Source organism: Lampris incognitus, chromosome 4 (genome assembly GCF_029633865.1).
Source record: "Lampris incognitus isolate fLamInc1 chromosome 4, fLamInc1.hap2, whole genome shotgun sequence".
Taxonomy (NCBI): Eukaryota; Metazoa; Chordata; class Actinopteri; order Lampriformes; family Lampridae; genus Lampris; species Lampris incognitus.
In genome coordinates, this window is record NC_079214.1 from 34,233,894 (window position 1) to 34,255,817 (window position 21,924).

At 44.6% G+C, this 21,924-nt stretch overlaps 1 protein-coding gene across 3 annotated transcripts in view; it reads right to left on the bottom strand.

Moving 5' to 3' along the window:
* Positions 1–21,924, bottom strand: part of LOC130111244 (src substrate protein p85-like) — a 38,739-nt gene that overhangs the window by 13,377 nt on the left and 3,438 nt on the right. For all 3 annotated transcript variants that reach the window (XM_056278355.1, XM_056278356.1, XM_056278354.1), the window contains exons 3-8: positions 21,837–21,910; positions 19,332–19,461; positions 17,125–17,235; positions 4,683–4,737; positions 2,011–2,121; positions 768–878 (exon numbers count right to left, since the gene is read on the bottom strand). In XM_056278355.1, coding sequence (XP_056134330.1) covers positions 768–878; positions 2,011–2,121; positions 4,683–4,737; positions 17,125–17,235; positions 19,332–19,461; positions 21,837–21,910 — 592 coding nt within the window. The remainder of the gene's footprint in view (positions 1–767; positions 879–2,010; positions 2,122–4,682; positions 4,738–17,124; positions 17,236–19,331; positions 19,462–21,836; positions 21,911–21,924) is intronic.

Here is a 21,924-nt window from a genome sequence, read left to right on the forward strand (position 1 = left end):
AGTGGATACATTTTTAAAGAGTCAAGATAAATTTAGGCATTGGTCAAAACAATAAAAAATTTTCACTTGCAGAACCCTTCCACTGACCAAACTATGTTCCAACAAAGACTTGGCTGTAACTGCATGAGAATACTCTGATAACTCCAGTCATGGTCCAAGAGTAATTCATTTCACATGATCCAAATCAACAAATAAATTAACAACAAAAAAAGGAACCACTGATAATATCCAAGAAAATAGATATACATTAAAAGACTCCTCCTCTGATATGTGAAAAAAACATTTTTGGACAATGTCAATCCTTCAGGAATAACCTGGCCTTACATACATTTTGTCAGGATAATTTCCATATCATTTGAAAATTGGAGAGCATGTCAACAGCTCACTTCTCTTGATAATCCAAACTATAATGAATAAAATAGTGTAAATTTAAAATTCTAACAGAAAACTATATAAGCGGTTAGAAAAAATACCAATTTTTCGAAAAGGTACTATAATTCATTTTTCGCAAAGTCAGACAAGGTCTGTTAACATCACCAGCAATAACTGAAGTCCACTGAAAGACTGACCCATTGGCAGAAACAGAGTAAACTTTGTCTCATTGCAATATGTGCATCTACAATAACATCTACAAATGTGAATAGAATTAAGCACTACCCAAATTTAAAGTGTTAAAGTGTACTTTTTTTTGTGGATTCCTAGCGTACCTGCATTTAGTCAGTGAGTGTTTTCTATCAAGTACATCCACAGGTAACAGCAGCACCAACCTTTTTGAGACTCGTGTCTCTCCGTCTTGCCTTGGTACTCGAAGCCCACAGCACTCTTGTCCACCTTGTCTGTCTCGACACCAAACTTTCCACCAAAACCCTTGGTGTAATCTGATGGTGTCCAAAAAAAAAAAAAACGAGGGGGGGGGATAGCCATAGTTTAGACAAGAAGCGACAGATTATACCTAGCCCATGGCAGATGGGTCCAACCAGCTATCACCAGCAGACAGGGTTTTTATTCCCATAAACGTTTTTCCTCCTATACTGCATCTTTCATTTTCCTTTGCAGTAATATTTCTATTTGGTATAAATTGCATCATTTGGTATAACTTTGCAACATGCACCAACTTTATTCATGTTAAGGCCCAAAAATGGTTGTTTCAAGCATTATGGTGCTTAAAATAATTTTAAGCTACACACTGGTTTCAAGTTTCTCTAAGGCAGACCACAAATTCTCCTAATGTCAGAAATAATGGGTAAGAAACCATATCCAATAACAAAGTGCTCTGCATTTTCTTTTTCAAACTTGAATCTGCCTGAGGTTGTCTTTTTTTTGTTTTTTTGTTTTTTTTTTTGCACAATCTCAATCGTGGAGAAAGTGTGTCTGAGGGAAGCTGACTCAAACCAAAATGTACATTTAAATAGGAATAAACTGTACCAATGTAAAAAAAAAAAAGAAGAAGAAAGAAATACAATTAATAGTCCCAAGATAATCAGCTTGGTGTAAACAACCCAACAGCCAGAAGTTGATGAAATATCCACATCAACCATCTGAAATATGGGAAGGAAAGAAAGGGAGGGAACATTGTAGGAACAACATTTTACAATGGAAAGTCATCCTGGTTAGAGAAGATCACCATGTAATTCGGGCCTCCTCAGGTAGGGGTGGTGTGCTGTATTTCAAAAACACCAACCTAAAAAGATATTACGACCTACAACATTAGCAATAATAATGTTACACACAGCAACAAATAAGGTTGGACTTAAAAATAAAGCCATGTTTGCAGCCCGATATAAAACAGCAAATGGCAGAATGGCAGAGGCTGAAGAATGAGGACAGAGAGAGAAAAGACAATTCAATCATGTGACTCCTCTGGACCTGCAAGGAGATGCATTGATACAGTCTCGCCAAATTGTTGAGAAGTGTGTGTGTGTGTGTGTGTGTGTGGGTTAGCGTGTATCCCACGGAGTTTCTTCCCGGTTAATACAGGACTTTACATAATGGTGGGAACACTAAACAAACCTCTCTGGGACTCATGTTTCTCGGTTTTGCCTTGGTACTCGAAGCCCACTGCACTCTGGTCCACGCGATCTGCCTGCACTCCATATCGCCCCCCAAACCCAGTGGAGTAGTCTACACAGCAAAGCAGGGGGCAAGGGTCAAAGTTCAGGGTGAAGCAGCAGGGTAAGCAGTGATCAGGAAGCAGCCCAAATCCAAACCACCCATCAACACTCATTACCACACTTGTTTCCACAATCAGATCACTTTATAGTATTCAAATTCAGGTTCTTTTTGGGATCAATCAGTTTCTGGGTGAAGTTATTTCACAGGAACATACACTACCGTTCAAAAGTTTGGGATCACCCAAACAATTTTGTGTTTTCCATGAAAAGTCACACTTATTCACCACCATATGTTGTGAAATGAATAGAAAATAGAGTCAAGACATTGACAAGGTTAGAAATAATGATTTGTATTTGAAATAAGATTTTTTTTACATCAAACTTTGCTTTCGTCAAAGAATCCTCCATTTGCAGCAATTACAGCATTGCAGACCTTTGGCATTCTAGCTGTTAATTTGTTGAGGTAATCTGGAGAAATTGCACCCCACGCTTCCAGAAGCAGCTCCCACAAGTTGGATTGGTTGGATGGGCACTTCTTTGAGCAGATTGAGTTTCTGGAGCATCACATTTGTGGGGTCAATTAAACGCTCAAAATGGCCAGAAAAAGAGAACTTTCATCTGAAACTCGACAGTCTATTCTTGTTCTTAGAAATGAAGGCTATTCCATGCGAGAAATTGCTAAGAAATTGAAGATTTCCTACACCGGTGTGTACTACTCCCTTCAGAGGACAGCACAAACAGGCTCTAACCAGAGTAGAAAAAGAAGTGGGAGGCCGCGTTGCACAACTGAGCAAGAAGATAAGTACATTAGAGTCTCTAGTTTGAGAAACAGACGCCTCACAGGTCCCCAACTGGCATCTTCATTAAATAGTACCTGTTAGAGCCTGTTTGTGCTGTCCTCTGAAGGGAGTAGTACACACCGGTGTAGGAAATCTTCAATTTCTTAGCAATTTCTCGCATGGAATAGCCTTCATTTCTAAGAACAAGAATAGACTGTCGAGTTTCAGATGAAAGTTCTCTTTTTCTGGCCATTTTGAGCGTTTAATTGACCCCACAAATGTGATGCTCCAGAAACTCAATCTGCTCAAAGAAGTGCCCATCCAACCAATCCAACTTGTGGGAGCTGCTTCTGGAAGCGTGGGGTGCAATTTCTCCAGATTACCTCAACAAATTAACAGCTAGAATGCCAAAGGTCTGCAATGCTGTAATTGCTGCAAATGGAGGATTCTTTAACGAAAGCAAAGTTTGATGTAAAAAAAATCTTATTTCAAATAAAAATCATTATTTCTAACCTTGTCAATGTCTTGACTCTATTTTCTATTCATTTCACAACATATGGTGGTGAATAAGTGTGACTTTTCATGGAAAACACGAAATTGTTTGGGTGATCCCAAACTTTTGAACGGTAGTGTAGGTTGATCAACATTTGATGTAACATCAGAAGTATGAGTAACATTTAAATCTGTTCCGCTGTTGAAGAATTGGACTGGAATTGGGCTTCGCTTTCTACACCTCTATGACTCGAGAGATGAACACAATGCAAGGCTGATGATAATATGAGGACAAAAATGTAGCCGATAAGCAATGAGAGCTGAGATGCTGGTGTACAGCCCAGCATCGTTCGCATTCATCAACACATCAACCATCAACACAAAATCAAATGCCAGGAAAAAAAAAAAAAAAAAACTAGCGATATTAGCAGGTCCAGATACTGTTATAGACAGAGCAGAAGTCTTACATCTACTGAACAATGTAACAGGAGTAAATTTGGAAATACATTTGTCAGGCCATGAGGAAAGGTTTACATCACCAGCCACATGCAGGTTAATATTTTCTACCATTCACTTTGACATTACGTTTAAGGGGTATAGGGTCTTAAGGCACATTTAGACAAGAGGCAACTTGTTGCCAGATTGATTCATGTTCTACGAGATCGAGCAACGCAAGAGATGGGGCAATTTGCCATTATGGACAGGGCAGCGACCAATAAAAAGTCAAAAGTGCTAAACCTTTTGGCAATATATAGCCTCGCAATAGCCAATCAGATTCAAACGTTTATTAATGACCACACTGAAACAACAAAACAAAATGTTGGTTCCCAGATCACTCTTATATAAAAATGGATGAGAACCTGTCTGTGGATTCACGGCATTATAGTGTTGATCTACAGCACTATCACAATAAAATGAAAATGGACATGGAGGAAAGAGGTGAGTCAAACAATAAATGCACTGATATATTACATATGAACTAATTAATGTTGTAAGTACATCAGTGCTTCAAGGATACACCCACAGAATGTCTATATAAGCAATTTCAGCAATATGTTGCCTTGTGTCTGAACACAGCCTAATCCTTCTAAAAAGTTGAGCTGTCAAGTAAACTACTGAGAATAGATGGGGATTTTTTTGTTCTACTGACAGTGTATTAAGAAAAATATATAAATATTTCCTGCTCTAGTTGTACATTTCTGTAATATTGCCTGGATAAGATTTCTGGGTTAATTAGGTGTGGCATATGGTTTAAAAGTGGGTTGGGGGGGGGGGGGTATAAGGCAAACTGTAACATTACCTTTCTGCGAAGCATGCTTCTCCGTCTTCCCAGCATACTCGAACCCAACTGCAGACTGGCATGGGAGGGGAAGAGGGTGGCACAGTTATTCAACTGAGTAAACCCTGGGTGTGGGTATATGCATATAATGGTATGTTTTAATAGTACTATATTTCTTCTGTGGTATTTTCAAATAAACAGTAAACAAATTACTCTCTAATGGTCTTATTCACATCCTGCTCCAGGCTAGAAAATAAATCAGTTGGAGTATTAACATGCACAATCTTTTAAAAGGATGCAATAGATGTAATACATGACTAAAAATAACCAAACCAGCCACTGAGGATGCAGAAGCCAGTGCATTCTTAGTGCCGGTCCCAAGCCCAGATAAATGGGGAGGGTTGTGTCAGGAAGGGCATCCGGTGTAAAATCTTTGCCAAAACAAATATGCGGATCATAAATAAGATTTCCAAACCGGATCGGTCGAGGCCTGGGTTGCCAACAACCTCCACTGGTACTGTTGGCCAGCAGGGTGCTAGTCGAAACTATGCTACTGAAGGAGAGGGGGAAGGCATGTCCAGACGCAGCGAGAGAGGAGGAAGGGTAGTGTGGAGGCGAGAGTCAGACCTTTGAATGTTGGCACTATGACTGGTAGAGGGAGAGAGCTGGCTGATAGGATGGAAAGATGCAAGATAGGTATACTGTGTGTGCAAGAGACCAGGTGGAAGGTGTGTAAGCCCAGGAGCATCAGAGGTGGGTTCAAACTCTTCTACCATGGTGCAAATGGGAGGGGAAATGGGGTAGAGATAATTCTGAAAGAAGAGTATGTCAAGAGTGTGCTGAAGGTGAAGAGAGTCAGACAGAGTGATGAGTATGAAGCTGGAAATCGAAGGTGCATTGATGGATGTTATCAGCGCATATGCCCCGCAAGTTGGGTGTGAGATAGAAGAGAAAGAAGAATTCTGGACTGAGTTCGATAAAGAGGTGGAGAGTGTACCCAAGGAGGAGAGAGTGGTGATTGAAGCGGACTTCAGTGGGCATGTTGGTGAAGGGAACAGAGGTGATGAGAAGGTGATGGGTAGGTATGGTGTAAAGGAGAGAAATGTGGAAGGACAGATGGTGGTGGATTTTGGAAAAGGATGGAAATGGCTGTGGTGAATACATATTTCAAGAAGAGGGAAGAACACAGGGTGACGTATAAGAGTGGAGTAAAGTGCACACAGGTGGACTATATCTTATGTAGAAGGCACGATCTGAACAGGATCGAGACCACAATGTGGTGACAGGGGAGAACGTAGCTAGGCAGCATTGGATGGTGGTCTGTAGGATGACTTTGGAGACCAAAAAGAGGAAGCAAGTGAAGGCAGAGCCTAAGATCAAATGGTGGAAGTTGAAGAAGGAAGACTGTTGTGAGGAGCTCAGGGAGGAGTTAAGACAGGCACTGGGTGGTAGTAAAGAGTTGCCAGATGGCTGGGCAGGCACTGCAGAAACAGTGAGGGACACAGCTAGGAAAGTACTTCGTGTCATCAGGCCAGACGAGGGAAGACAATGAGACTTGGTGGTGGAATGAGGAAGTACAGCAAAGTACACAGAGGAAGAGGTTGGCAAAGAAGAAGTGGGATAGTCAGAGAGATGAAGAAAGTAGAGAGGAGTACAATGAGATGCAGTGTAAAGCAAAGAGAGAGGTGGCAAAGGAAAAGGCGTATGGTGAGTTGTATGAGAGGTTAGACACTAAGGAAGGAGAAAAGGACTTGTACCGATTGGTTAGACAGACGGACCGAGCCGGGAAGGATGTGCAGCAGGTTAGGGCGATCAAGGATATAGAGGGAAATATGCTGACAAGCGAGGAGAGTGTGCTGAGAAGGTGGAAGGAGTAATTTGAGGGGCTGATGAATGAAGAAAATGAGAGAGAGAGAAGGTTGGATGACATGGGAATAGTGAATCAGGAGGTGTGGTGGATTAGCAAGGAGGAAGTAAGGGCAGCTTTGAAGAGGATGAAGAGTGGAAAGGCAGTTGGTCCTGATGACATACCTGTGGAGGCAGGGGAATGTTTAGGAGAGATGGCAGTGGAGTTTTTAACTAGATTGTTTAACACAATCTTGGAAAGTGAGAGGATGCCTGAGGAGTGGAGAAGAAGCACACTGGTACCAATTTTGAAGAATAAGGGTGATGTGCAGAACTGTAGCAACTACAGAGGTATAAAGTTGATCAGCCACAGCATGAAGACATGGGAAAGAGTAATAGAAGCTAGGTTAACGGGAGAGGTGACGATTAGCGAACAGCAGTATGGTTTCATGCCACGAAAAGAGCACTACAGATGTGATGCTTGCTTTGAGAATGTTGATTGAGAAGTATAAAGAAGGCCAGAAGGAGTTACACTGTCTCTTTGTGGATTTAGAGAAAGCATATGACAGGTGCCAAGAGAGGAAGTGTGGTATTGTATGAGGAAGTCGGGAGTGGCAGAGAAGTACAGTGGTGCTTGAAAGTTTGTGAACCCTTTAGAATTTTCTATATTTCTGCATAAATATAACCTAAAACATCATCAGATTTTCACATAAGTCCTAAAAGTAAATAAAGAGAACCCAATTAAACAAATGAGACAAAAATACAGTAATATACTTGGTCATTTATTTATTGAGGAAAATGATCCAATATTACATGTCTGTGAGTGGCAAAACTATGTGAACCTCTAGGATTAGCAGTTAATTTGAAGGTGAAATTAAAGTCAGGTGTTTTCAATCAATGGGATGACAATCAGGGGTGAGTGGGCACCCTGTTTTATTTAAAGAACAGGGATCTATCAAAGTCTGATCTTCACAACACATATTTGTGGAAGTGTATCATGGCAAGAACAAAGGAGATTTCTGAGGACCTCAAAAAAAGCATTGTTGATGCTCATCAGGCTGGAAAAGGTTACAAAACCATCTCTTAAGAGTCTGGACTCCACCAATCCACAGTCAGACAGATTGTGTACAATCGGAGGAAATTCAAGACCATTGTTACCCTCCCCAGGAGTGGACGACCATCAAAGATCACCCCAAGCATGTAATAGTTGGCCAGGTCACAAAGGAACCCAGGGTAACTTCTAAGCAACTAAAGGCCTCTCTCACATTGGCTAATGTTAATGTTCATGAGTCCACCATCAGGAGAACACTGAACAACAATGGTGTGCATGGCAGGGTTGCAAGGAGAAAGCCACTGCTCTCCAAAAAGAACATTGCTGCCCATCTGCAGTTTGCTAAAGATCACGTGGACAAGCCAGAAGGCTATTGGAAAAATGTTTTGTGGACGGATGAGACCGAAATAGAACTTTTTGGTTTAAATGAGAAGCGTTATGTTTGGAGAAAGGAAAACGCTGCATTCCAGCATAAGAACCATATCTCATCTGTGAAAAATGGTGGTGGTAGTATCATGGTTTAGGCCTGTTTTGCTGCATCTGGGCCAGGATGGCTTGCCATCATTGATGGAACAATGAATTCTGAGTTACACCAGCGATTTCTTAAGGAAAATGTCAGGACATCTGTCCGTGAACTGAATCTCAAGAGAACGTGGGTCATGCAGCAAGATAACGACCCTAAGCACACAAGTCGTTCTACCAAAGAACAGTTAAAGAAGAATAAAGTTAATGTTTTGGAATGGCCAAGTCAAAGTCCTAACCTTAATCCAATCGAAATATTGTGGAAGAACCTGAAGCGAGCAGTTCATATGAGGAAACCCACCAACATCCCAGCGTTGAAGCTGTTCTGTGCGGAGAAATGGGCTAAAATTCCTCCAAGCCGATGTGCAGGACTGATCAACAGTTACCAGAAATGTTTAGTTGCAGTTATTGCTACACAAGGGGGGTGACAACCAGATACTGAAAGCAAAGGTTCACATACTTTTGCCACTCACAGATATGTAATATTGGATCATTTTCCTCAATTAATAAATGACCAAGTAAAATATTTTTGTCTCATTTATTTAATTGGGTTCTCTTTATCTACTTTTAGGACTTGTATGAACATCTGATGATGTTTAAGGTCACATTTATGCAGAAATATAGAAAATTCTACAGGGTTCACAAACTTTCAACCACCGCTGTGTGTAGGACTGGTGCAGGAGGAAAGTGTGATAATGGTGAGGTGTGCGGTTGGAATGACAGATGGGTTCAAGGTGTGTTGTTTTCTGTGGGGTGGTTGGATTTGAGTTGTGTTTAGTCAGAGATTTTTGTTTGGTTTGGGTACAAACTTGTGAAAGTTATTTCGTTTACATGTAGTTGAATTGTGGCATTGTTTGAATTGTTAGTTACATAGGTGAATCTTAGTATTGATAATAATAATGAGATTTATTCCAGTTCCGATTGTATGCGATTTCTGTGTGCTTGATGAGGACTTTTATTGCGAGGTTCTATTGGCGAGAGATGCGTGCATCCGGGGTCTCAGTTGGGGAGCTGCTGTGATTGGCTGGTTTGCGTTCTGGGGGTGACGTCGGGAAGGTTGGTGCAGCTTCGGAGCGGGGACTCTTTAGTATGACGGGACGAGGACGGACTGGTGAGTGATTGCGGGAGTGAGTGAGTTGTATTGTGTGTTAGCTTTGAGTTGCGGGTACTTGAATGATGTATGTTTGTATTTTGTGTGTTTTCTTTTTCAAGGTTCGTAACCTGTTGGTTAAAAATAAAGAAATTTTCGACCATTGAGTGACGTCCTGTTCATCCTCGCCTCAGCTGCGGGGCTTGTTTGAGAGTTAGCAGCACAGTTACGAACCACCACGACGGCAGAAGAGTTGCTGAACCGTCGCCTGGACGAGAAAGGTTGTGGTATCCATGTTGTTGGTGTAAACGTAATAAACCCGCACATAAGGCCACTAGGGTCAGCGGGCAGGTGGTGAAATTTCCCTTTCAACGACGTACCTGTTTGTAGCTAGCATGCTAGCTCAGGTCCGTGTAGCTGACTAACGTAAGGGCTCAGCTAGCAGTTTAGGAAGCTACCGCTGCTAGCTAAAGTAAGCACAGCTAGTAGGCTATGAAGCTAGTGTGCTAGCTAGCAATTATGAGAGTTAGCAAGGGAAAGCTAACGTGAGTTAGCATCGGAAGCTAACGTAATTACCGTAACAAAAGCTGACGTGAGCTAGCAAGGAAAGCTAGCCCAGCCAGTAGAATAGGAGCTGGTTAACTAAACAGCTACCTGCTGATGCCAGTGATCACATTTAGCAACCGTCTAAATTAATGGCCTAAGCTTTAGCTTAGTTTTGAGCGTACCTGGGTAGCAAGCCGGCGGGGGAAGGTGAGACCTTCCCCACTTTATTTATTTGTGTTGCTTTCTATTTTGGGCGGTATCCCCGGGGGGACCCCTGGTGAGCCCGGTAACGCCGCTGAAGACTAGTCAGGCTGAGCTAGTCAGGGCAGAAGATTCTGAGCTAGTGTAGGCAGCTAGAGAGGGCGAAAGACTTTCAGTTAGAAAAGGCGATACAGGTACGCTCAGGGCTTAGCATCCAAGGTAAATCAATAAAAATGGAATCACTAAAGAAAGAGAGGACCAAAGTGAAGACGGCGTTCACGAAAAGAGCCAACTACATCCTTAGAATGGCAACAACCATGGTTCGAGATGAGCTGAAAGTTGAGTGGAAATCATTTTCTGATGATGCAAAAAGGGTTTTTTCTGCAAATGATGACTATGAGGCTGGCTTGCTAGCTGAAGCGAACGATGACGCGGAGGCACTGGATGGGCAGCTCAAAGCAGACATAGAGAGAGTAACCAGAGAGTGTGAGCTCAAAGTTGAAGAGGTGAGACGGGCAGTCAAGTCCAGCCTTTGGTCGAGATATGCGGAGACCGAGCTAATATCTGCCATTGGACGGGCAGAAAGAAGCTATGAAAGCGCTGAAGGAGTCAGCCTGAAAGGAGTAATCTACAGCAACGGTAAGGAGCAAAACGCACTCTTGGAAGGTCTCATCGCCAAGGCAGAAAATCTGCTGGCTGTCTGGGAAGAGTGGATCCCTGAAGGTGTTACGTGCGACACGAGTAAGCGGCTTCGGGTGCTGGAGGACAAGAGAAACGAGCTCTGGATCAGGTGGTTGGCAGAATTCGGCAGGGCCAGGAAAAAGGAGGCCGATGAGATCGCCGAGACTGAGAAGAGAGCCGCTGAGGCCAGGCTAAAGGCTGCCGAAGTTAACGCCGAGTCTGAGGAGAGGGCTGCGGAGGCCAGGAAAAAGGCTGCTGAAGCTCAGCAAAGGATGGCAGAAGCTGCCGAAGAAGAGCGTGCTGAGCTAGCTAAGGCTCAGCGGAAAGCATGGGAGGAAGCACATAGCGCCAGTATGGCAAGCCTGGGAGCGGGAGGCACGCAAGCAGCAGCCAAACCGAGAGTGCGCCTCCAACCAACAAGACTACCGACGTTCAGCGGTTGCATGAGAGACTTCCACCGATGGCGAAGAGACTGGGAACGTCTGCAGAGGCAGGGAGATCCGTCAGAGTCACCGGAAGTGAAAAAATTCCAACTCCTAGACAGCGTGGAAGAAAAAAAATCGCCAAAGACCTCAGACTTTCGAGCTATGATACTGCAGGAGAAATGTTCAGGGTCCTAGGGAACCGGTTTGGGAACAAGACAACCATCGCGATTCAGATAATCAGGGAGTTGGAGAAGTTTCCAGCGGTGAAAGGAAACCAACCAAGAAAGACAACTGATCTGATTCAAGCTGTGGAGAAGGCCCTGACTGATCTGACGGATCTCGGAAATACTGATGCCATAAAGAATCCGCTGGCAATGGAAACTATAGAGAGCAAACTACCTGACAGTGTGAAGATGGACTGGCTCAAATTCGAAACCAAACCCGAGAACGGTGTCACCGCTGATGGTCGCTTTAATGCTCTCTTAAAGTTCCTAAAGGAGCAAGAAGCTGTTTTCGAAAGGTTGGAGCAGTTAAGAGTGTCAGAAGAGCCTGAGAAATCGAGCAAACCGGAAAGGAGGGCATTCACAAGGGCCACAGGAAGGAATTTGGCAAAAGAGTGCAGCGTGTGTGGAGATGAGAAACACGGAGGCAGGATCTTCTTCTGCGAGAAGTTCAAAGGGCTCAGCCTAGCCGAAAAGAAAGACGTCATCAAAAGGAATGGAGCCTGCAGGAGATGCTTGGCATCCCATGGTGTGGATGGAGAATGTAGTAACAGGTTCCTCTGCAAGAAGAAGTGCTGCCAGAAAAGAGACGGCTCAGACCACCACTACCTCTTGTGCTCCGTGGAAGGAGGGCACAAAAGTGATGAGAAAAAGAGGGAAGAGCAAGAAGGGGGAAAGAGAGACACAAAGGCAGGAAGGCTCTCAAAAGAACAAGAGAAGGCCCTAGCTGATGTCTCCCCTGAAGTAGCGGAAAGGGTAATAAGGGCATTTACCAACAAGACAACAGTGTCAATGAGTGCGAGCACAAACGGTGATGGTCTCCTTGAAGAAAGGGGTTTGACAGAGCATCCAGTGCTTATGATGATCATGGAGGTCACAACCAATGGAGGACAAACTATTGGGACCCTGATGGACCTTGCGTCTGACACTAATTACATTACCCACCAAGCCGCCAACAGACTCCAACTGAAAGGAGAGAAGGTAATGCTGGTCGTGCATGGAGTTGGTGGAATGAAAGTAAGAGTCCAGACAAAAAGGTACTTGCTCAAAGTCAGAATGTGGACTTCAGAGAATGAGTGGAGTCCCCACCAGATCGTCTGTTATGGACTGGACGAGATCGCACAAGCAGACCATGTCGTTAGCCCGCGGCAGCTCAAGAAGTTCTTCCCGGAGGTCAAGACAGAGGAACTGGTCAGGCCAAAGAAAATCGAACTCTTAATCAGCCACCGAGAGGGTAGGCTTGCTCCGTAGCGGATGAAGACAGTGGGAGACCTGGTGTTGTGGGACGGCCCACTGGGCAAGACTGTGGGGGGAGCGCACCCTGATCTGTTCGAAGAGGTGAAGGTATCCATTCACAACTCAAAGACACATTTTGCACGCTCAATGAGAGCAAAAGTGATCAAGGTCGAAGAGATTTCCAGAGAGCCAAATAGCTCCAGAGAGGAAACGCTGGGCCTGGAGCAAGAGAGTGGTGAGGAGATCAGGAACATGGCCACAACCAGCAAGGAAGTTTTTGAGTGGTGGAAATGGGACAGCATCGGAGCTGCCTGTGAGCCGAAGTGTGGGGGATGCCGGTGCGGGAAATGCCAGCCAGGGGGGAAGGAAATGACTCTAGCTGAAGGGAAGGAACTAGAAAAGATCAAGGAAGGCCTGACCTATGTGGCTACTGACGACCACAGTGACTCGCCGCACTGGAACGCGGGATACCCCTGGACTGAAGACCCGGCTTCACTTCCAAATGACAGGAAAGTGGTGGAAGCGACATTCTTGAGAACCGAAAAGCGCCTCATGCAGGACCTATTGTGGAGAGCTGCTTACGCAGCCCAAGTACACGAGATGGTGGAAAGAGGAGCAGCCATCGAGTTAAAGAAGGACACAATCAACAGTTGGAGAGGGCCAGTTTGGTACGTAAGTCACCTAATCGCACCGAACCCTCACTCTGTCACCATGCCAGTGCGGCTCGTCTGGAACAGTAGCCAAGAGTTCAAAGGGACGAGCATGAACAACATCCTGCTGAAGGGTCCGGATGTGCTAAACCCAATCCGGGCGGTTCTGCTCAGGTTCAGAGCAGGAGAGCATGCGGCCATAGGAGACATCAAGAAGATGTACAATTCTGTGTGGCTGAACGAAAGAGAGGTTCACCTTCATCAGTTCCTCTGGAGGGACTCACTCGAGGAAGAGATCAGAGACTTCGCTATCACTCGGGTCAATATTGGAGACAGACCAGCGGGATGCATAGCGCAGTTGGCCATGAGGGAAACCGCGAGACTGCCCAGGTTCTCTCACATGAGCGACGAGAGAAGAGTGCTTGAAGAGGAAAGCTATGTGGACGACATCTTCACGTCCCACAATGACCCAGGGAAGCTGGACAAGATCACCAGAGGAGTGGAGGAGATACTCTGGGCCGGAGGCTTCTCGCTCAAACCGTGGGTTTGGTCCGGTCAAAGTGGGAGGTGCGAGGGTAGTCAGGTTGGGCAAGCTGTTAAAAGCCCAAGTCCAGAGTCCGGAACCCTGGTGTTGCCCAACCAGCTAGGGCAGGAAGACAACAAGGCTCTTGGTGTTGGATACTACGTGGACAGCGACAGACTCTTCCTGATGGTTTCAATCAACTTCTCCAAAAGAAAGCAGAAGATGAGGACGGGGGTCGACCTCTCAGAGAAGGAGATCAAGGAGAAAACGCTAAACCCTCAGACCAGATGGGAGCTCCTAAGCCAGGTAGCAGGGCTCTACGACCCTGTTGGTGTAGCTACCCCGGCCAAAGCAAGAGGGGCCATCTTGGTAAGGAGAGCCTTCCAGGAGACTGGGGGAGGAGACTCCAAGAAAGACACGTGGGACAGTCCCCTTCTGACAGACCTCTGGGCAGATGCCATCAAGCTTTTTGAAGAGTATGTGCGGCTTCGTCAAATCAGTTTCGAAAGGAGCCTTACTCTTCCTGGATGGAGGGGGAGGCCGTGGGGCATCACGTTTTCAGATGGGAGTGATGACGCCTTCGGAGCTGTTCTGTACCTGAGGTGGGAGACGTCTACAGAGGCGGACATCCGCCTTGTTGAGTCAAAGGCCAAGCTGGCGCCCCTTGACCAGAAGGGCGACGGGGTCAAAGCAGAGTTTTGCGGCGCCGTCTTCGCTGCCAGGCTGAGAGGGTTCTGGGAGAGGCAGGGTCGACTTGAGGTGGAGAGATGGTTCCATTTCGTAGACAGCCAGACTATCCTGGGAGCTATCCAGAGGGAGAGTTACGGGTATCAGACGTTATTCGCGAACAGGGTCGGGGAGTTTCAGAAGGCTGGGCCAGTAGCTGACTGGTGGTGGATCTCAGGAGATCTGAACGTCGCCGACCTCATCACCCGAGGAGGTCCTCTAGAAGACCTGGATGAGGGCTCCATTTGTCAAAAGGGTCCTGAGTTCCAAGTGAGGCCGATAGAAGAGTGTCCCATGAAGTCTTCGGCGGAGGTGGCGGCCAGCACCAGAGAGGCTGTGCGTAAGCTCCAGCGGAGGGCATTCACAGTGGCTTTCACTAGAGCCCAGTGGAAGAAGACGGCAAATCCTGTCCAGGGGCGTCTGGATGGGACTGACGAGGCTCCTGTGCACACGGTGAAGGAGGAAGAGTCGACCTCCGCTTAGATTGAAAACAAGGAGAGGCTCTGGGGCGTGGCTATCGTTGATCTGGTTGAGCCTGAAAAGTTCAGTAGCTTGGCCAAGCTCTGTGGGGTGATCGGTTGGGTTCGCCGAGCTGTTAAGAGACGGATGATTCGCGGGAGAGCCATGGAGAGAGCAGAGTGGGAGGCTAAGCACTCGAGAGGGAAGGTGGGCAAGCCAGTTATCGATGTGGGGGAGGTCAGAGCTGCCTTTTGGGACCTATGCTTGGCAGCCCAAGAGGGGGTAGCTTTCCCTGAGTCTACATTGAACAGGCTTGTAGTTGTCAGAGAAGAGATGTCAGGACTACTGTTGTGCTATGGAAGGGTCCAGACCACAGGAGAGACAGGAGTGCCACTGGTTCCGTATGGAGCATGGATAAGCACCCTGCTGGCAGCGAGCGACCCTGTGATGCTGGCCGTGCCTCTTCGGGGGGACCTGGCTCCGGGGTCGTTAAAGACTTAAAGAAGAAATTAAAGAGTTAACCGAAGAAACACCACCAAAGAGAAAGCGGTGATTATTAGTGTGGTCTCCTTAGGTCTAGAGTCCAGTAGACCAAGTGGGAGGTGTGTTGCTTTCTGTGGGGTGGTTGGATTTGAGTTGTGTTTAGTCAGAGATTTTTGTTTGGTTTGGGTACAAACTTGTGAAAGTTATTTCGTTCACATGTAGTTGAATTGTGGCATTGTTTGAATTGTTAGTTACATAGGTGAATCTGAGTATTGATAATAATAATGAGATTTATTCCAGTTCCGATTGTATGTGATTTCTGTGTGCTTGATGAGGACTTTTATTGCGAGGTTCTATTGGCGAGAGATGCGTGCATCCGGGGTCTCAGTTGGGGAGCTGCTGTGATTGGCTGGTTTGCGTTCTGGGGGTGACGTCGGGAAGGTTGGTGCAGCTTCGGAGCGGGGACTCTTTAGTATGACGGGACGAGGACGGACTGGTGAGTGATTGCGGGAGTGAGTGAGTTGTATTGTGTGTTAGCTTTGAGTTGAGGGTACTTGAATGATGTATGTTTGTATTTTGTGTGTTTTCTTTTTCAAGGTTCGTAACCTGTTGGTTAAAAATAAAGAAATTTTCGACCATTGAGTGACGTCCTGTTCATCCTCGCCTCAGCTGCGGGGCTTGTTTGAGAGTTAGCAGCACACAAGGTGGAGGTGGGATTAAATCAAAGATTGGCTCTGATCCCTTTCTTGCTTGCAACGGTGATGGACAGGTTGACAGACGAGATCAGGCAGAAGTCTCCATGGACTATGATGTTTGTGGATAACATTGTGATCTGTAGCAACAGTAGGGTGCAGGTTGAGGAGAGCCTGGAGAGGTGGAGGGATGCACTGGAGAGAAGAGGAATGAAAGTCAGTAGCCTATGTGTGAATGAGAGGGAGCATAGTGGAAAGGTGAGGAAGCAAGGAGTAGAGGTGACGAAGACGTATGAATTTAAATACTTGGGGTCAACTGTCCAAAGTAATGGGGAGTGCAGAAGAGAGGTGAAGAAGAGATGGCAGGCAGGGTGGAGTGGGTGGAGAAGAGTGTCAGGAGTGATTTGCGACAGAAGGGTACTAGCAAGAGTTAAAGGGAAGGTTTACAAGATGGTTGTGAGACCAGCTATGTTATATGGTTTGGAGACAGTGGCACTGACGAAAAGACAGGAGGCAGAGCTGGAGGTGGCAGAGCTGAAGATGCTAAGATTTAACTGGGAGTGACGAAGGAGGACAGGATTAGGAACGAGTATATTAGAGGGACAGCTCAGGTTGGACGGTTTGGAGACAAAGCAAGAGAGGCAAGATTGAGATGGCTTGGACATGTGTGGAGGAGAAATGCTGGATATATTGGGAGAAAGACACTGAATACAGAGCTGCCAGGGAAGAGGAAAAGAGGAAGGCCAAAGAGGATGTTTGTGGATGTGATGAGGGAGGACATGCAGGTGGCTGGTGTGACAAAGGAAGACGCAGAGGACAGGAAGAAATAGAAACCGATGATCCGCCGTGGCGACCTCTAACGGGAGCAGCTGATAGTAGTAGTATACATGGCTAAAAATGGCCAAAAATCATTTTAAATATGGAGGCAACGTTTTCTGCTATTGCAATGTATCTAAAAGTCATTAATCAGGGCTTGCTTTCATCTGTGATTTATGATGTTTGTTTTTCTTCCCCTTTTGTGTCTGTCTAAGTTGGAGCTATATAAGTTTAATTTATCATTATTATTATTATTATTATTAAAAGCAAGAGAGGCTGCAGGTCACAGGGCATACCTGGTCAACACGGTCAGTCTGAACTCCAAACTTCCCTCCAAAACCTTTGGAGGTATCAGTCTGGGAGCAGTGTTTGGACAGCTTGCTTTGGTAGTCATGACCTACGGCAGACTGTCAGGAACAAATGAAAAGAAAGGCAGAGATGAGAAAAAGCAACAAAGAAAAAAAAATCTCAACAAAAGTCAGAAAATCAGAACCCAGAGACAAAAAAGGCAAAACCCAACGAGATTAAAAAGAAAAGAAAAAAAGGGGAGGGAGATGTATGAACACGGCAGCAGAACTACAAGCTTAGCCAGTGGTATGAGTGCTGACATCCGACTCATTGCAGTCATGCACATTTTGGAGTAAACAGCACTTGGTCATCACATTCAAACTGCAATGAACACACAATTGAGAGGATTGATGGGGGAGGGGGGGAGAGATTTCTTGGCATTGAGATGGTAAGATCGTACAGCGTGAAATGGCTACAGCTGGCTCACCCTGTTCACACAATCACAGGATCAGATAAAATACTACCATACGCACTACAGAAACTGCTTTGGAGGCTGTAAAAGACTTTTCTTTTGCTTTAAAATGTATAAAGTCACTTAAAAATGACCTCGGTCTTTAAAACTTGTTTCGTGGGGCTCCAAGTTATATGAAAATTCAGTTCATTTGTACTTCTGGTCATCACGATTTCTCATGTGAAGTATTACAACTTTGTGACACATCAGGGATCACATTTTACATGGACACCAATACCCAGATTACCGGGAGTAAATCCTTTTAAGGGCACAATTTTCCATTAAAGTGTTTATATGATTTAAGCCAAAATGACCCTATAGCTCCAATTCTTATGCATACATGGATTCTAATGATGATCTATCTTTGTACTGTGCAAAACAACATAGAGTTTGCTGTGTAAGGTGTCCACTAGCACCAAAAGTCAAGGGGGAAAAAAACATCTACATTTACATAAATCAATAAATTGAAAAATTGAGAAAAAATATTGGGTGTTTTACCTACTTTGATTTTGACTTTACCCAGATAAATATAATCAGATGAAAAGTCTGATGAAAAATACGGGTGTGCATGTTAAACAACTCATCAACAAGGTTACTCAAAACCCTGCTTCAAAACTAAGATGCAGCACATGAAGGTGGTGTTTTTGGTCCATTGTCTGATTCTGGATGTCTTATTTTTTCTCCCCAATTGTATCTGGCCAATTACCCCACTCTTCCGAGCCCCCGGTCGCTGCTCCACCCCCTCTGCCGATCTGGGGAGGGCTACGCAGTACCACGTCTCCTCTGATACATGTGGTGTCGCCAGCCCCTTCTTTTCACCTGACAGTGAGGAGTTTTGAGGGGATTAGCGCGTGGGAGGATCACGCTATTCCCCCAGTCCCACCCACCCCAAACAGGCGCCCCGACCAACCAGAGGAGGCGCTAGTGCAGCAACTTGGACACATACCCACATCCGGCTTCCCTCCCGCAGACACAGTCAGTTGTGTCTGTAGGGACGCCCTACCAAACCGGAGGTAACACAGGGATTCGAACGGACGATCCCCGTGTTGGTAGACAACAAAATAGATCGCTTCGTTACCTGGACGCCCATTGATTTTGGATGTCTGGCAAAGAAGTTTCTCAGACATAATCATCATGCACCAAGTTATGATTCCCGACTCAGTACAACCTTGTGGGAAAAAAAGGGGGTTTTGCACATATTCAAAGAGAACCGTAGCCACAAAAAAAAACACATTACATGGTATTCATATAAGTACAATAGACCTATTCTGCTGGCTTCCAATTCGGTTTTGGTATGTTGCCAGGTATGTTTCCAGAGACAAAACAAGTTTTTATTCCTGATGTAATGAAAATTGTTTGATACACTGCTTGGTGTATCAATTTGTGACCAAGCAGCACAAACTCTGGCTCATCTGACTTTACAGAAGACCCACTTTACTTCAGGAAAAGCTGAATCAAAACGCACCTTTTTGATGGAAAAAAAAAAGATTAAAACCAAAATAACATATTAACCCCCTTTCACATATAACTTTTCAAAACTGAACACTAATTTCTGATGTTGGGTCACAATTGTCAGTACGAACCACATCATATGAAAATAAACTTTAATAACTCACTAAATTCACTGAAAGTGAAACCAAAAAGCCAGTTAAAGTTCTGTTTACAATGTGAACTCAACAACTGTAAACAGTACTGTTTTCACACCTTGTCCATGCGATCCTGCTGCACTCCAAATTTGCCTCCATATCCGTGTGAAGCCTTGGGCATGCTTTCCAACTCTTTCTGCTTCAAGCTGGTATGCTCTGTTGATACATTCTCACGCAGCTTATGGATACTAGGACATTGGAAGGGCAAGATTAGGGAGCAGTTTGGTTCCCTTTACAAGTTAAGCAAGACATCAAGAAAAACAAGAAAACACCGCACATTATAGTATAAACTCAGACCTGCCAACCTTAAAGAATAAAAATGAGTGGTCCTTTTTGCGTGCGCACATACAAGATTTTTTTTTTGTGTGTGTTTGCGTGCGTGCCGAAAGTGCACACTGAAAAAAGGACATCACACAGTACATTGTGAAAAAACACTTATTTATTGAATACTGAAATCAAAAAACAAAACTGCCAGTCATTGATATTCATGACTGTTCACAATGTTAGTAGGCTTGCATCGGGTAAAAAAAAAAAAATTCAGTTTGAAGCCCAAAACAAACAAACATTTTTATGGAGGCCTAAAATCACTCGAGCATTTTTTTTTATACATTTACTAGAAGAACTCCGCTACAATGCAGCGGTTTGGTTATCCACCTGTCTAAATCTCCCTCCTCTTCATCCTGCCAGCTAACCGCCTTCCCCCTGCCCCTAAACCCCCCCCCACTCCAACTCCCTCCCCCCAAACGCTCAGAATCATCTGAAATGCCGAGAAAAGTGGTTTTTAGCCATTTTTAGAAAATGCATATTTTGTATAATTATGCATAATTTTAATTTTCTGGGATTTTTCCCTTACTCTCTGGAACAATACCTACCACCTCCAAAAAGAATTAGGATCATAAGTGCTTTAGTTTTTGGTCCTGCTATCTACACTAACTAACACACACACACACACACACACTAACACCACACACACACACATTACGAAAATATATGAGTAGATAGAAGAACCCCGCTTCAATGTAGCGGTTTGGTTATCCACCCGTCTAAATCTCCCTCCTCTTCATCCTGCCAGCTAACCGCCTTCCCCCTGCGCCTAAACCCCCCCCCCCACTCCAACTCCCTACCCCCAAATGCTCGGAATCATCTGAAATGCCGAGAAAAGTGGTTTTTAGCCATTTTTAGAAAATGTGTATTTTGCATAATTATGCATAATTATTATAATTATTTTAATGTTCTGCTATTTTTCTGGTCCTCTCTGGAACAATACCTACCACCTCCAAAAAAAATTAGGATCATAAGTGCATTTTTGCAAAAATGCATTTATTTTGCATAATGCCAAAACATTTCTAAGTCCCAGAAATTTTTTTTATATAGGTGAAAAAAATCAAAGATGCTCAGAATCATCTGAAATGCCGAGAAAAGTGGTTTTTAGCCATTTTTAGAAAAATGCATATTTTGCATATTTATGCATAATTATGCATAATTTTGATTTTCTGGGATTTTTACCTTACTCTCCGAGACAATACCTACCACCTCCAAAAAGAATTAGGATCATAAGTGCTTTAGTTTTCGGTCCCGCTATCTACACTAACTAACACACACACACACACACACACACACACACACACACACACACACACACACACACACACACACACACACACACACACACACACATTCCGAAAATATATGAGTAGATTTCTAGTTTTTCCTCTTATCCCACCCGATTAACCCAATGGCATATGGCCGGAACTCTTGTCGAATAATTCCTCTAGCTCACGTTTCCACAGGAAGGAGATAGTCGTTACACCATCTTCCTTCAAACTCGTGTCGGCTGCTCTTGCTATTTTACACGCTGAAGCCTTGCATGGATTGCATTACCTTCAGGCCGCGAAGGAGACGTAGGGAGAATGCTTCCGGTTGCTTGGCTGCAGGCGCCCGGATAAGCCAGAGGGGTCGCTGGAGAACGACGAGTCCCCGAACACTACACCAATCTACACCCACTATGGCTCGGTGTAAGGGTGGCCTAACGAATGCCTTATCCCATGGACGCTCTGGCCGTGAGCGGTTACGGCGAGTCTGGGATACGAACCTCCCAGCCACATGACGAGCGGGTTGCAAGAACGGCGGTTTATGCCGCTAGGACATCAGAGTGGCGCAGCATTTATTTTAAAGGCAGCTCTTTTGCGTATTTTGGACTATCAACTCGTAGTCGCGTATTTTGTTCTCAAAATGCGGAGTGACTACGCAGAATGCGTAGAGGTTGGCAGATGTGTGGGGTTTTTTTTTTTTTTTTAGTCTGCTGGCCAATTTTCCCATAGGGATGAAAAGACATGTGTTCATCTTTTTAAACTGATAACCAGAACCCTTCTAATAAAAAGATAAACACAAACGTTTATTCATTCCTATAGGAAAATTGAGCAGCAGACTAAAAAAAACAAAGGCAACAAAGCAGAATTTAACATTGCAAGAGTCAAAAACAATGTACTACCAAAAAACTATTTCAGAAACTACACATATTACTGTTATCTATGTTGACATGACCCATGTAATTATGTCTTACTTTATGTGTGCCTGGTGTCCAGAGCCAGCCACCGTCTTAGCCCCCCAGCGCTGCTCCTTCTCTGTCAGGTCATTCTAGAACCCATATA